Source organism: Anser cygnoides, chromosome 12 (genome assembly GCF_040182565.1).
Source record: "Anser cygnoides isolate HZ-2024a breed goose chromosome 12, Taihu_goose_T2T_genome, whole genome shotgun sequence".
Lineage (NCBI taxonomy): Eukaryota > Metazoa > Chordata > Aves > Anseriformes > Anatidae > Anser > Anser cygnoides.
Genome location: NC_089884.1, coordinates 2267172 through 2281410, shown reverse-complemented (window position 1 = coordinate 2281410; position 14239 = coordinate 2267172). Strand labels below are relative to the sequence as shown.

At 37.0% G+C, this 14239-nt stretch overlaps 1 protein-coding gene across 5 annotated transcripts in view; it reads left to right on the top strand.

The window, feature by feature from the left end:
• BANP (BTG3 associated nuclear protein) overlaps nt 1-14239 on the top strand; it is a 146929-nt gene that overhangs the window by 71627 nt on the left and 61063 nt on the right. For 2 of the 5 annotated variants that reach the window (XM_048075158.2, XM_067004300.1), the window contains exons 9-11: nt 2390-2520; nt 4639-4710; nt 6663-6707. In XM_048075158.2, the coding sequence (XP_047931115.1) occupies nt 2390-2520; nt 4639-4710; nt 6663-6707 (248 nt within the window). Of the gene's footprint in view, nt 1-2389; nt 2521-4638; nt 4711-6662; nt 6708-8456; nt 11959-14239 lie in introns of all 5 variants that reach the window. The other 3 variants (XM_048075162.2, XM_067004301.1, XR_010834395.1) reach the window with 2 other exon arrangements.

Sequence of the window (14239 nt, the reverse complement as noted above, 5' to 3'; positions counted from 1 at the left end):
AAAATAAAGATTAATTGCATAAAGAAACTTGCTTGATGATCTAGTATCACAATTTGATCAAATCACATTTTTATTTGGCTGCCACTGCAGTTTTTCATACCGCAGCCAGGACTTTTGTACTAGTTGTGATTTGTTAATCCAGTCCTGAATTCTTCACAGCAATACCGTACAACAGTGCAGGAAATACCAGGATTGTACAGTAACCGACTGGGCTATATTTAAGAAATGATGTATTTTTTTGGAGTTACCTACTAGTCAAACATAAGGTATTCAATAGATAGCAAAAACATGTACTCGTTATGTTTTACTGAGTTACTGCATTAGTGTTCTGGTTGTAGTTACGTATTTGCAGATTGTTGACATAATGACAGCTGTTTGGTTGAATTGTTAGACAACTAAACTTTTCAACAAATAAGTAAATACTAGCTCGGCGGTATTGAATTAGTGTCCAATTCTCATGTTCAGACTTAAACTCAGAATTGTGTTTTTCCACAAACATTTGCAGACATGATGAAAAAAAAAAACAAATGGATAATTTTATTAAAGAACATTTCCATTAAAATATTTGTATGATTGGATAAAGCTCAGTCTTTTGAAAGTAACATTCTGTTTCCAGAATAAATCTTAGGGTATTAAGTAGAGGTATTAAAAATTTATGAAAACCAGAACCTGGTATGTTGGTTCAGTAACCATCCATCACATTTAAAAAAAAATACATCAGCCATCAATCATCTCTGAGCAGGACGAAGCCCTTGTAGTCTTTATTTAAACAATACATAACATCTTGTAAGAAAATTATCTACAATGGAAGTAGAGTGACACTGTTTCTTAAATATTTTCATTACAGTTTCCTGTACTTGGACAGTTTGAAAGCCCTGTAGTATTGAATGCTACTGCGTGTTAGATCTTAATGTGTTTTATGTTACCATGTAGCGTAAGTCATGGTCAGAGCAATAAATACTTGCGAAAAATTGTAAAACAAATGTAGCACTTCAAAGGTTTCGTATGATATATTTTTGTAGCATAGCAAAAGAAAACCATTAAACTGATTATGGAAATACTGTATATAAAAAGCCTTGCTTCATATTCGTTACTCTAAAAGACTTAGGATGGTCCAGTTCTCCCAGTTGTCTCAGATTAAAACCAACCAAACAACAAAACCGGGACTCATGCTGAATCTTTCTAATTTGCATGATACTGGGACGTTGTGAGGATTTTCCCAGCAGTGTGTACTTGACCTTGTCACATGCTGCTGAAGTGTCATTGTGCTGTAAGCTCCTCTGCCTTTCCTGACTCTCAAAAGGAAATGGGGTATCCAGTGGTGGTCACCTGCTGGTGGTGGATTCCACAGAATCGGCCTCTTATTCCAGTTCAACCTCTTAGTACAGACATTATTAGTCTCAGTATCATTGACCCCCAAATGCATAAAAACTTCAGGTTACAAAAAATAATAGTTTGAGTGGTTGTATATTACAAAATAACTTTAGTTCTTTTTACTTGCATTTTGCCTCTTACATTTATGACGTTCTTTTCCCTGAGGCCAGAAAGCCTATAAATAAATATACAGTATGTCAACTTCTAATACAAGTTGTTATCCTCTTGAAATCATGCGATGGTTTTCCTGGTGAGTGACACAGTGACCAGGAGAAAGTGGTCAGGTCCTTTGGTCTTATCCTCTGCGTACGTTTTCACTAGGAGCACTTTCAGAACACTTTAATTTCCAGTTTGAGGTACTGTTTAAATTTCATCCAAGTCCAGAAATTGACCTGCTTTTTTTTTTGTTAATTGAACTGCTTGTTTTGTTTTGTTCTCTTCCTTGAGACAGCCTGCAGTGCTGAGGCTTCTGTCTGGGACATCACATGTTCTGTCCTCTGTATTTGGAGAGGGAGAGAAAGTCTGTGTGTGTCAACACGAAAAATATAAGGGATTTTGGAAACTGGGACACTGTCATAGGATAAGACTATGTGAGAGTCAGCTTTGAGATGATTTAGAGGGTGATTTTTGCACATTTTTTTTTTTTACTAGTAGTAGAGCATGGTATTACAGTAAAATAAGCAGTAATATTTCTCAGCTACACAGGTGCACAAAAGAAAGCGATAAACTGCCTACGAAACTTGTGTGTTTTTCCTGTGATACTACTTTTACATTTGCAGAACCCTTAACCTAGATTCAAAAGATATTTTGTCTCTGAGAAAGCATACATTTAAAAACTAACCTTTGGGACTCCACTGGAACTTGTGCAGTGAACATGCATAAAGAATATTAAGGTATAAATGAGCTGCATCTGCTTACTGACTGCGTTTGTTTTCCACGTTTTTTAAGTATGCATTGTTGCATGGCTGGCACGAGATCTGCAGATATGATAGAGCTGCATTTTTGTCTCTTTCAGAGGGTCCGCAGAGCGCAGTTTCAGCTTCTAACGAGATCCAACAGAACCAGCCCCAGGCACTACATTATGCACTAGCCAATGCTCAGCAAGTCCAGATCCACCAAATAGGAGAAGATGGACAAGTCCAAGTAGTATGTACTCAACCTTTTCTACGTTATTCTATTTAAACAATCTACGTTACTGCAGACTTTGCTTCAGTTGAAATTTATTTAGTTTTATGAAATGACCTATCATCAATTCTTAAGCATGATTTTCAGAAACTAAACATAGAAGTCGTATAAAAAAAAAAACACACAACTTTTAAAGGGTTATTTGGCAAAAATCTCAGTGCAGGATTTGCTCACAAAATTGTTACAGATAAATGCACGTTGATTACTCTGACTAGAATTGAGTAGTCAAGTCTCTACTTGGCCGTTTGCTTGCACAGTTACTATAATAATAGCAGACCTACAAAGTGTACAATTTAAATGTAAGAAGTAGTTCTGACTATGACATTCAAAACAAAACCACATTTGATTCATAGTCACATTCATTTATTTTCATTTTTAAAAGTAACTGCATTCTAAAGCATTTTTGAACATCTGTTAGCTGAGCCCTTTACATGCGTATCCATTCAGATACACATATAAGCGAAAGTTATAAATACTTAACATTTGTTGACCATAAGACTCTTTATCAAAGACTCTTCATCCACTGCAACCCACGGTCTACGTGTTGTCATCATTTGTCTTAAATGTGGGGAAGTCCCTGAAACAGAAGAAAGTGGTGCTGCTTTTTCGGTTAGAGGGAATGATGTGTATAGGTCAGTCTGAGTCATTAGTAGGGGAGTAGTCATCTATACTGCTGAATTGAACGCCAAGGATTTGCTGAATATCTCTAAACATCAAGAGTTACGATTCAAAAAGATTTTGTTGGAATTTGTGGACAAACTAAACACGCTGTCCTTGAAGGCCAGCAATGTATCTGCAGAAGATGAGTGAGCAGTTCTTTTTTGGAATACTGTGTGATACAAAGGTGAAGAAAAGTCACCTTCTTCGCCCCTTTCCCCAGGAAAAAAAAAAAAGCTTATTTGAAAACACTATAAATGGATCTTTTAAATGTTCAGTGTTTTTTCCTGGGAGCCCTGAGAGCTTGATGTTAAGGAGGGAAAGTGATTCTAATCTCAACGTGGACTGGGCTGTGCTCTAATTTTATATACAGTCTCTATTGTCAGAGTGATACTTTCAGTATGTTTTTTCTCCCTATAAATAGACAGTTTCCTTCCAAAGGAAATGAAACTGTTTGAAATAGAGGGATCTGTGTTTCTTTGAAAATCACATGCAATTGTTCTTGTGTTATAAAATAAGAAGAGCCTTTGACAGAATTCCAAGTGATTATCTTTAATCTCTGTCTCATGCAAGCATATTAAAATGAACACAAAGCCTTATAAACCCTGAAGTAGGTTATTTAGAATCCAATCTCCCTTCAGGTACATCATAGTAGCAAAGACTTCTCACGGCTTGTCAGGGTGCATGAGGAATTCCTTCCACTTTCTTATCCGCATTTTGATCAAATGATAGGCACGATACCATTCTGAAGTGGCGGGTATGGCCAGCAACACAAAGCATTAACCTTATTAAAACCGTTAGGGCAGATTCTCAGCTAATATAAGCTAGTGTAACTGCATTCAAATTAATAACTTTGTGCCAATTTATAGCAGCTTGGGAGATGGTTGTTAGCATGGAACTGTACCTCACCATAACTTTGTGAATTTGTAAAGATTTATGGATACTTACAGGTACCTTCTAAAAATAACTATTTGTGAATAGTTTTGTCACATCTGTTTTGAGAACTGAGTTTCCAAGTTCTTTAAATGGGTTTCTTGTTTTGAACACACAGGTTTAGGAGACCTAATCTACCAAAGCATGTTAGTCTTATATTTTGTGTATCAGTCAAAAATTGCAGATGCTTCTTTTGTAGAGAAATGTTATTTAATTACATAAATGTTATTTATTGTTATGTCCATTTCCTTTTCCTCCTACATGAAAATGAATGATTTTCTCTTCAAAACTCATTTCACTTACACTTTGCATGAAAATATGGTGAAATGTGGTTACACTTTTTAAAAGCAATTTTTAATGTTTTTCATTTAGTATTTTGCTTCCATCTACAACTGTGAATCCATTAAGCTGCATTGAATCCAAGTTAATAGCTTCTTCCTCTAGTTTTGGTTTTCTTCTGATGCTTCCTGGTGTTTTCTTTTGTTGTGGATCCCGCAGGGACATCTTCACATAGCCCAGGTTCCTCAAGGCGAGCAAGTCCAGATCACGCAGGACAGTGAGGTGAGCCGAAAACATGGGTACCTATGGAGCAGGCATTGGCCTGGACATAGGGCCCCAATCCTAAAACCATACCTCTGGGAACTGCTGCAGCATGCTACAGAGACTGTGAGGGTAGAAGTGAGCGTGTGTGCTGGAGCCCGAATGAAATGTGTGCCCCAGCAGAAAATGCAATATGCTATTTGTCTTTTTTTTTTTTTTTTTCTTTTTCCTTGGCCATCCAAGAAGGCTGCGTGTGTTATGTTAATGATTCAGGTATTAGCTGATGGTCTTCATTGGAGACAGAGTGTAGTACTTCTAGAGTGTTACAGGAAAACTGTAAGAGTGCTGTAGTCAAACTACATCTATTAAAGATAAATTCCAGATTGAAGTGAATTTACTTTCATTATGGATCAAGTAATCTGGCACTGCAGTATTTGCACTTCATATTTTTTTAAAATATGCATAAAAAATGCATAAAAATAGTGCAGTAGAATGGAAATGGATAAATCCAATACTGAACCCTCCATTTTCAACTTTTTTTTCCCCACTCAGGCAGAACTACTGAAGCCATCTCGATTTACCTGAGTGAGGTTCTTGTTGGTTATTTAAGAATGTATAGAGATTCCTAATGGCAAAGGCTGCTGTCAGATGTCTTTTGCTCTTAGAGTTTGTTTATATGAAAAAGGCGTAGCAAAATAAAGTTAAGCATAAATACAGACCACAATATTTACTCTGTTTGATTTCCCTGTAGAGTTTTTTTTTTAACTCAACATTAAGCATATCTGCTTGTGGGTTAGTTTAATTCATTTCCAAAGTACCCTAAATAACATCTCATAAAACCACTTATGGTTAGGAGGAATACTGATGACACAGGGGGAGGTATTGCAGAGTAAATATAATAAATATTATATAAATATTACAGCTGAAGACAGTAGTCTTGACAGAGCTTGTCAGACCTACAGAAGAAAGGAAGGATCAGAATGTTTTGGGAATGCATAGTGTGCTATAATAAAGCTGAAGGAGTTTAAAAAGCCACTGGAAAAAAAAAATCGGATTCATCAGCTACTAGTTGTAAATGATCCTGAGGTTTAAACACGAGCGTCCATTGGTTGGGAGTTTCTTGAATGTAAGAATTTTAAGCACTACATTTGTCTGTGACAGATGAACACATCTGGTTTTAAATTTATTGCAATGTACACAGCTTCAAAAAAGACGATGTGTTGCCAGTAAAAGAAAATGTAGAAAATATGCAAATCAAAGAACGCAAATTCTTTCCTGAAATGTTGTATTTCACTGCAGTCTTGGTGTTAGAGTAACTGTTTTTTCTTAATCCGTGTGCTTTTAAGAAGGCATCACTGAGCATATGAATAAAAACTCAGTTTGTAATGACACTGCTTTCATTTTTAATTTTGTAGCTACAGTTTCCTTTAAAGTACGTTATTCAGAATTTTTTGTAGTAGATGTAATTCCTGTAGTAGAATTATATTTGCCTTTACTTTATCAAAATTCGATATCAAAAACATGTTAGCATAGGCAGCGATTTTATAATAGCAAATAGTGACTAGCACTCCAAACAAATAAATGTTACACTGCTAATGCTAGTTTAGTAAGGCTTTGACTTACATTTTCAGTTTTATATAAATAAGTAAAAATGAAAATCTTACCTCAAAGGCCATACAATCAGACTTTGCATAAAAGTGCTGTACATTACACACTAACTTTCAAAAATGAAAACATGTGGGTGCTGAAAAACCTCCTTGCTTTTTTAAAAGTCTGTTTATCCTCTGTGGTTAAAGTGCCGAGCATTGAAGTGTAGCTGAATTGCCAAAATAGCCCTCAGAAGAATTTCCTAAATTAATAGGTTTCCTTAATATTGAAGTTGTTTAATAATGAGATGAGAAACAGGCCTTTTTCAGGATAGAGAACTTTCTGAATTCCCAACTTGTATTTATTTTAATGCTCTTATTTTACAGGGAAACCTACAGATACATCAAGTTCATGTTGGTCAAGACGGGCAGGTAGGAACAGAGCTGAGTTTTAAGCAGCATTTTACTTTGTAATTGTTGTTGCAGTTGGAATGATTTGGCATTATTTGTCTGTTTTAAAGAACAAAATCTGTTCTGGCCTTTGTTTATATAAAAACTTGCAAAATGAGAAAACAAACATAGTATTTTGTCTGAGGACTGAAAGTATTTGACCAAACTTATATCATTCCTCCTGCAATATACTTTATCCCTGTGTTTTATACTCTTTTTTTGGCCTCTTCACTCTTATGTTTACTAACGGGATTGATTATATTATGTACAGTATGTTCTTTTCCGTGTTATCAACTGTCACTGTGGCCAGATGTGGACTGCAGTCTGTGCAAACCTAAGAACGTTTATTGCTGAGGTTTAAGCAGCTATTTTTTCATTATATGGCTGTCTTGGGAGAAACTGATCTTTCACATCTGCTTTTGTTCTTTTTGATAAGATGGCTTTATTAGGTGCTTATGCATACATGAGGTAAGAAAAAAGTTTTTACTTTGAGTGATGAGTCAGTAAGTGTTTAAATTAGCAGAATTTCCGTGTCAGGTGTTGGCAAAATTGTTAACATCTGATCTCAGACATGCTTTACTAAATGCTGAATTATTACAGTATCCACAGCACAAGAATATCCTGGTAGGAAGCTTTCTAGCCTGGCCACTTGAAAAAAATTGTTATGTTTCTTCTTGTTCGTGTTGAATAATAATAAGCTGTGAGACATATGGCTAGAACTTGAGTACTGCACTGAATTGAAAAGGCTTAGACCGCAAAGGTTCTTGAACTCTGAGGCCTTTAAAAGTTATTGGTACTCTGAACTTTTGACCACATACAGTGTTTTATATGGGGAAGCAATCTAATCTGTATTTAAAAAGAAAAGATTAAAAAAACCCTGCACTTTAAATGTTTGTTACTGAGACTTTAATCAAAAGTACATTTGCAGAAGTGACTGGGAAAGGTGATTTTTTGGAGACGTATCAGAACCTTTGTTTTAGAACTTAGTGTTCATTTTGCCTTCTGAGTAAAATATTGCTATCAAAACTATGTTGCCTTAGAAAATTAATATTGGGTGGTGGTATGTATCTCTGACAATGACATGTATGGATTAACTTGAATTTGGTGATTTATACAATACGTACTCATAACAAGTATGCCACAAATTGCATCTCTCACATAAAAACAAATAATGTAGTCTAGAATATTGTTGCAAATCCAGGCTGTTTTTAAGAGAAATGCTTGGATGATAAATGTTTTCCTGGAAACCCCCCATGCTAGGCAGGGACCTGTGGGTCCTCTCATACAACAGTAACATTCAGCTATGTCTCATGCTAAAATAGTTATGAAGTTAAAAAAGCTTACAAAATCCAAATGCCCATAAATTGTGGGTTTTGGTGATAATCTGACCGAGTAGCATTAGTACCTGGAAAATAAAGCTGCACTGGAAAAATGGTATTTTAAAAGTGCTTGGTTGTAAATGTGTGTGCACATGTGTGTATATCTATATGGGTACATTGTTCATTGAAGTGTGTGACAGTATACACAAGATAGGGAAGAAAAGCAGGATTTAATTGATTTCTGTTGAAATCAACATCAGTAGGTTATCTGTAGAAGGCATCAGTGCTATTATATACTGTGTATACTATAGAGATAATTTGGTTTTAAGCGGTTGTGGCTGTATGTGTAGGAAGCAAAGTTAGCATCCAGCTTTTCCGAGGAAACTTCTTTTTTTTTTCTTCATGTTCTCAGCTGCATTTTAGTGCAGAAGAGTACCTGCTGTCCCGTGGGACCCGGCAGCCTGGCGGTGTCACGCTTCAGCTGGCATCTGCACTAATCCACAGCAACCCTTAAGCACCTCCAAAAGCACTCGCTGCTGAACGGTTTTCCGGTGGACCACAAAATATAGGAGCAAGCAACTCTTTAGGGGATTTTATCTCCCTTCTTCACTAGCCATTGAAACCTTCAGCAGCAGTTGGAGCCCTGTGGGGCTGTTTTGCAGTGAAGTGGATGAGTAGCACTCACATGATTCCTTGCAGCAGCTGCGTGCGCCTTATGCCAGGGGGTAGAGGGGAGCTCTGTGGCTCAACTGTCTTCTGCTGATCAGCTGATCTGTGCCGAGCGACCTTTTTTTTTTTTTTGAGCTATTAGCTCATAAAAAGTGCAAAGGAAAATGAGTTAAGCTAAATTCTGTTTGTGGTTTAAGAATGGAAGTTGAAACTAATACATTTTCCTTGGCACTCGCGGTGGGATAAGAGCACAAAAACCTGTCATATGATACGGTTTGGTGGTAATGGAAGTCAAACAATCCAGTAGCTTGCAGTCATCTGTACATGACCTGTGATCAAAAGGACTTCTGTGGTTTTCCCACCTGTCCATTACTTTTCAGGAGACGGTCTTTTTTTTCCTTGTTAGGAAATTCAATGCACCCTGCCAGGGGACACCAAAGAATATTGATAATAGGGAAAGTGAGTAATGTGTCACATTTGAGACTTTAGTCAGCTATCAAATATTCTTAGCTGACCAATATGTACTTATTAATAGTACTAGGTCTCAGCTTGGCTTCATAATATTCCCTTTGGAAATTCATCGTATTCTTCTGTTTCCCATGTATTATCGTACACTTCCCAGACGTCAAATATTCTGTCTGTTCAGACGAGGTTTAGGTCTGCCTCTTGATGCAGGCTTTTGCTCTGAACCACAAGTTAAAGGTTTACAAGAAGCCGGGGCTGCAAAGCATGGAGCTGTTAACTTCATAAGAACAAAAGTAAAAAATGGCATAAATCGGCTGTGAAATTTTGTCAGTAAAACCTCCAAGATACGTTTTCAGCCTCATGACACTGGCAGTAAATGGTAGCTTCTCTGCAGAGTGTTGCAGTTGTTGATTTCTTTTTCTCCCCCCAACCCCATTCTGAATCGTCCGTCCTGGTAGTTGCACTGAATTTAGATCTTGTTTTTCTGGCATCATTGTTCATGGAACTAATGAAATCATGCCAAAAAGAAAAACTCTCTACCTACACATGTGTTCTATTAGCTGAAAGCTTCATATTTCAATGCACGTTTAATAAAAATACCAAACTGCAAAAATAATTAGACTTCGTATTAACTAACACTTGAAGCCTTTGACCAGTGGGAATTTCTTTGGGCTTGGCATTTTATACTTGTGAATTAGCAGAGGTTTTCTGATGTCTCTCTCTGTTTCCTCTCATCACCTGGCCTTCTTTCTCCCAAACTCCATTATTTTCTTCCTTTGTGAGCTTTCGTGTTCTGCATCCCAGGAGGTGCGCAGTGTGCATCCTGCACAAGCCGTGCTGACGTGGTGCCGCACGGTTTGGAAATATATTGGGGCGTACAGGGATAGAAGAGGCCGACCTCAGCAGTTTGACAGTCCTTGATATCATGTTTTAGACATTCAGTTTTTTACATCTGCACAGCCAGTGTTTCTCCATTGTAGAAATTAATTAAAATGACACCAGGCAAATGATCTTCAACTAATAGCCTTAGTTTTTAAATTAAAAATTTAATGCACTTTAAAATCTAAAATAAGATCATATATATTACTGGAGAGCTGATAATTTGTTCTGCTCAATGAACAAATAATTAATAAGAGTAGCAGCATTAGTTCACTTAATCTCAAGTATCGGTATCTGTAGGTATGTTAGAATAATGAGGGGAATCCAGAACGAGCAGTACGTATGGTTTAGCAGCAAAAAGCTAGCAAATGTAAATTGCTTTTGTACTGTCATTCTTCCTCATGCGTGTATGAAATAAACATATAGAATTGCTACTTGATACGTTACATTTTTCAAAAAGAAACTTGACGTCTTATATAGTTGTAAACACAATCTCTTCCAGATGAATTTGTAATCAGTGGCGCACTGAGATGTATCCAGAACTGCTGAGTTACGTATACCTAGAGAGAGAGGGGGTCACCTTGATAACACTAACACGTTTCTCTGCTGCTCAATGAGGCATTTGCACGTTATCTCCTACTGAACTTTGGCTCTGACCTTGCTGCTGTGGGCTTTGGGGCACCTCCTAGGTCCGGGAGAGTTCAGGTGCAGGGCTGTGGAGGTGGCTCACCAAGTAAGCTTTACAAAAGCATCCTCAGCATATGCGCGATGATTGTTATGAGAGTTCATGAATCCACGGTCAGAAAAGAGATTCTTGCAAAATTGCCATTGTGATGGAGAAAATACAGCAGACTTCAGTGCTGCAAAGTAGCAGCTAGCTGCTGTTGGGCCTTAAAAGTTAGGATATACACGGGTATGAGAAACAGATCAGCGAAGGCTTGTCTTTAATGTCCTCAGGAGGAGAATGAATCTGATGTCTTGTTCAGATCTGGTTTCAATACACACAGCACACCCTGTAATACAGCGCAGGAGGAGATATGACCTCACCACCTATGTTTGAAACATCTGTCCTACTTCTGTACTCTGCTGTAGTCTGAAGCGAAGGGCAAGCTGTTAAATCTTAGAGCAATGGAAAAGGCAGAGAAATGGTTCCAAATGTTCAGAAGAAACCCTGCTCATTCTAATAATTCCACGTAAAATCCAGGGTCCGTTACTTGCGATCAGATCAAACTAAAACGAGAATAGGCTTGTTTGTAGAAGAAATAACTTACAAGCTTACGTTAAGCCTCTTTTTACCTCCCTGATAATTCCTGAGATGCTCACACTTGGCTTTTAGCGAGGACACCATGGTTTTTTAACGTCCAATATAGTCCGTAACTTGAGCGTGATTTTCAGTTATACAAACAAAAACGTGTCGACATATTAACTCGGCTTCTGCTCACTTCTATGCGTTTTGCAGATGTTATTTCATTGGGAGAGAAACCGTCTAAAGTACTTTCTGAATATGCATTCTAATTGCCTTTACTAAGCCTTTGGAAATAGATACTGCACTTGCTATCAATATTACCAACTTCAATAATAATATATTATCTGAAACAGAGAAAAAAACCATATTTCACAGTTCTCGATTCCCATATAATGGATCTAATTAAAAAGTTCTGGATTTAAAAATACTAAAAATTGTTATTGGGATTCTTTGGTCAAGAATGATTATAATGTAGGAGTGTTTTTTCCTGGCCCTAATTTTTAAGCAGTAGAGGGCAGTAGTATTAAGATGATTGTCAGCTACCTTCTCAGCAAAAACTAAGAAATGAGGAGGAAATTTGAAGTGCAAGGAATGTGCTGCTCCGACATCAACCTTGTAAACTGTCGTACCATGGGGACAGAGACACATTCACAGCGTGAGTCTTTCTGCATGCATTGCTGACATAGGGTCTGTGTGTGCACGCGTGTGTGCTTGTGTGCGAAGGAGGGAGAGGAAGAAGACCTTAAGTTCTGCACCAGCTGTAGTAGTAGATTGAAAAAGCTTTGTCCTGTTTCAGCACATCTGCTTCGAATAATATGCACAGAGAAACAAACAGGATTGTTAGGAGAAAAACAACAGAATTAAAGACCCAATATAGTGCAGCTGGAACTTAGACACTGCCTGTACGGTTTTGAAAAAGTAATTGGTTATTTCTAAATGATTCTTTGGTAATAGGTTGTACTAAAGTCTTGCAGGTCAGCTGTATTTTTAGGAGCAAAAATGAAGAGAAGGATTTTGAAACAAAATGAACAAAACATGCTTTATACCAATTTGATGTACAAGTCCTATGTATTTATGGACAAAGTAAGATTACTTAAACTTTTTAGCATGAGCATTTTAATTGCAATTTTTCCTTTTTTTTTTCACGAGCATAGTCCTTTGTGCACATACACTCCTTTGGCAGCCTACAGAAGGGCTGTTCTCCACTTTAAATTCTGTTCTTGCTAGCAGATCAACCAAAATACTTGCCAGACTTCTCAGTTCTGAAAACTTAGTCTTCTAGAGAAGGTAGTACTTTAGTTAAACAGGTATTTTGGGAAATGAAAATCAAGAAAAACAATTTTAAAGCAGTTAAGTATATTAAGATTTACAAATGTGCATGGATTAAAAAATGGAAAAAAAAACTTTCTGAGGAGATCAGTAACACAATATTTCTAGAAAATTACTTTTGTAAGGAAAAAGTAACAAATTTGTGTTGTGTGAAACAACAACAACAAAAGGTAGCTGTGATAAACTATTTTAGCTATAGAATTTACAGAATTTAAAATGCATTTGTAGAAGGTTTGTACCTCTTTTGTAATTGTAAACCAGGGTATGACGCTGTCCAGTAGCAGAGCAACTGCTCTTCAGTGGTCCTTGTCATTGTGGCTCTGTTACAAGTAGTTTCCTGCACGTTGTTATATTTGACAACAGAACAATGATTTTCTTTACCCAGTAATAGGAGACGATATTGGCATAATGGCAGTCGGGAAAACATAAGGAACTATGAACCAAAGTGCAGAAGGGGATCTGCTACTTAGGATATGCTAATAGGAAAATACTTTCTCTGTAGTTGGAGAATGCAAAAATAATTCTGATCTTTCATTGAAACACCAAATATTTTTTCCTACATAACATAATTTATCCACTGTCAGAGAAAATGCTGAGTGATTTAGAAGCTCATTGAAAGTCAACAGGCCTTGCTCTATAGATGAGGTACCATTTTTGAAAACCACCTGTGTTGTAAATCCAGGGATTCTGTTTTGGTAAGACTTAAACTCTGATGCAGTGACGTTGAGGGCACCATTTCTTTCCATGTCCGTGTCGCTGAGTTAAGCGATCCTTCTGCCTTTCAGCCACCTTGCACAGCCTGGAAGTGAATGTACTTTTCTCAAACACGATGAGCACGTGCACTTACTCGTTGTGTATAATTGTATTTCTCTCCTGGATAATGATGTGGAATTTCAGAAATGAGTTATTGAATGGCTGAGTTCTGTAGACATTGCAGACAGCTGTAGCAGATATTGAAAGCCACAATGACTGGAAAGTACCTTCAATTTTTACACTTATGGTTTTAAATGTCAAAATGTGTGAAGTATTCTCTTTTTCTCAGTGGAGATCCTTAATGTTCTGTTACAAAAAAGTGATTGCTAAGTTTTCTTTATTATTTTTAGATTCAAAGTAAAGAAAAGGCAGGAGCTTTTTTATTTTTATTTTTTTCATTTCGGTAGCAGTTTCATTGCATTAACCTGCCCACATACAGCGATTTTCATGACTTTTACTGCTTAAAGTTGCTTTGTAACTCTTTTCCTATACAAAGATTTTTTAAAAGGGGGTAGGAGGGCAACCCTGGCAAATTTTAAGCAGCATACAAAAAGGGTAGCTAGTCGCTGCTATTATTTTGTTGTCTCCTTCACCTTGTTTTCACCTTGTTGAGATTTAAGTTTTTTTTCTTCCCGTTGTTCTGTCCCCAACTTCTTATTCCTTAATTATGCGTTCTGCTGGGAAGGCAGTAAAAAAATATCTTTTGTACCAGAGAGTCAGCAGTATCGCATCCCTGCAGACTTTATTGGGTCATAAGTTTCATTAGTAAACTGGCTGTATTTAGTTTTGTCTGCGCTTTTTTGTGCCAGAAGGTACTGTTTCATTTTACAGAGAAAACCAGCGATGTTCGTGCT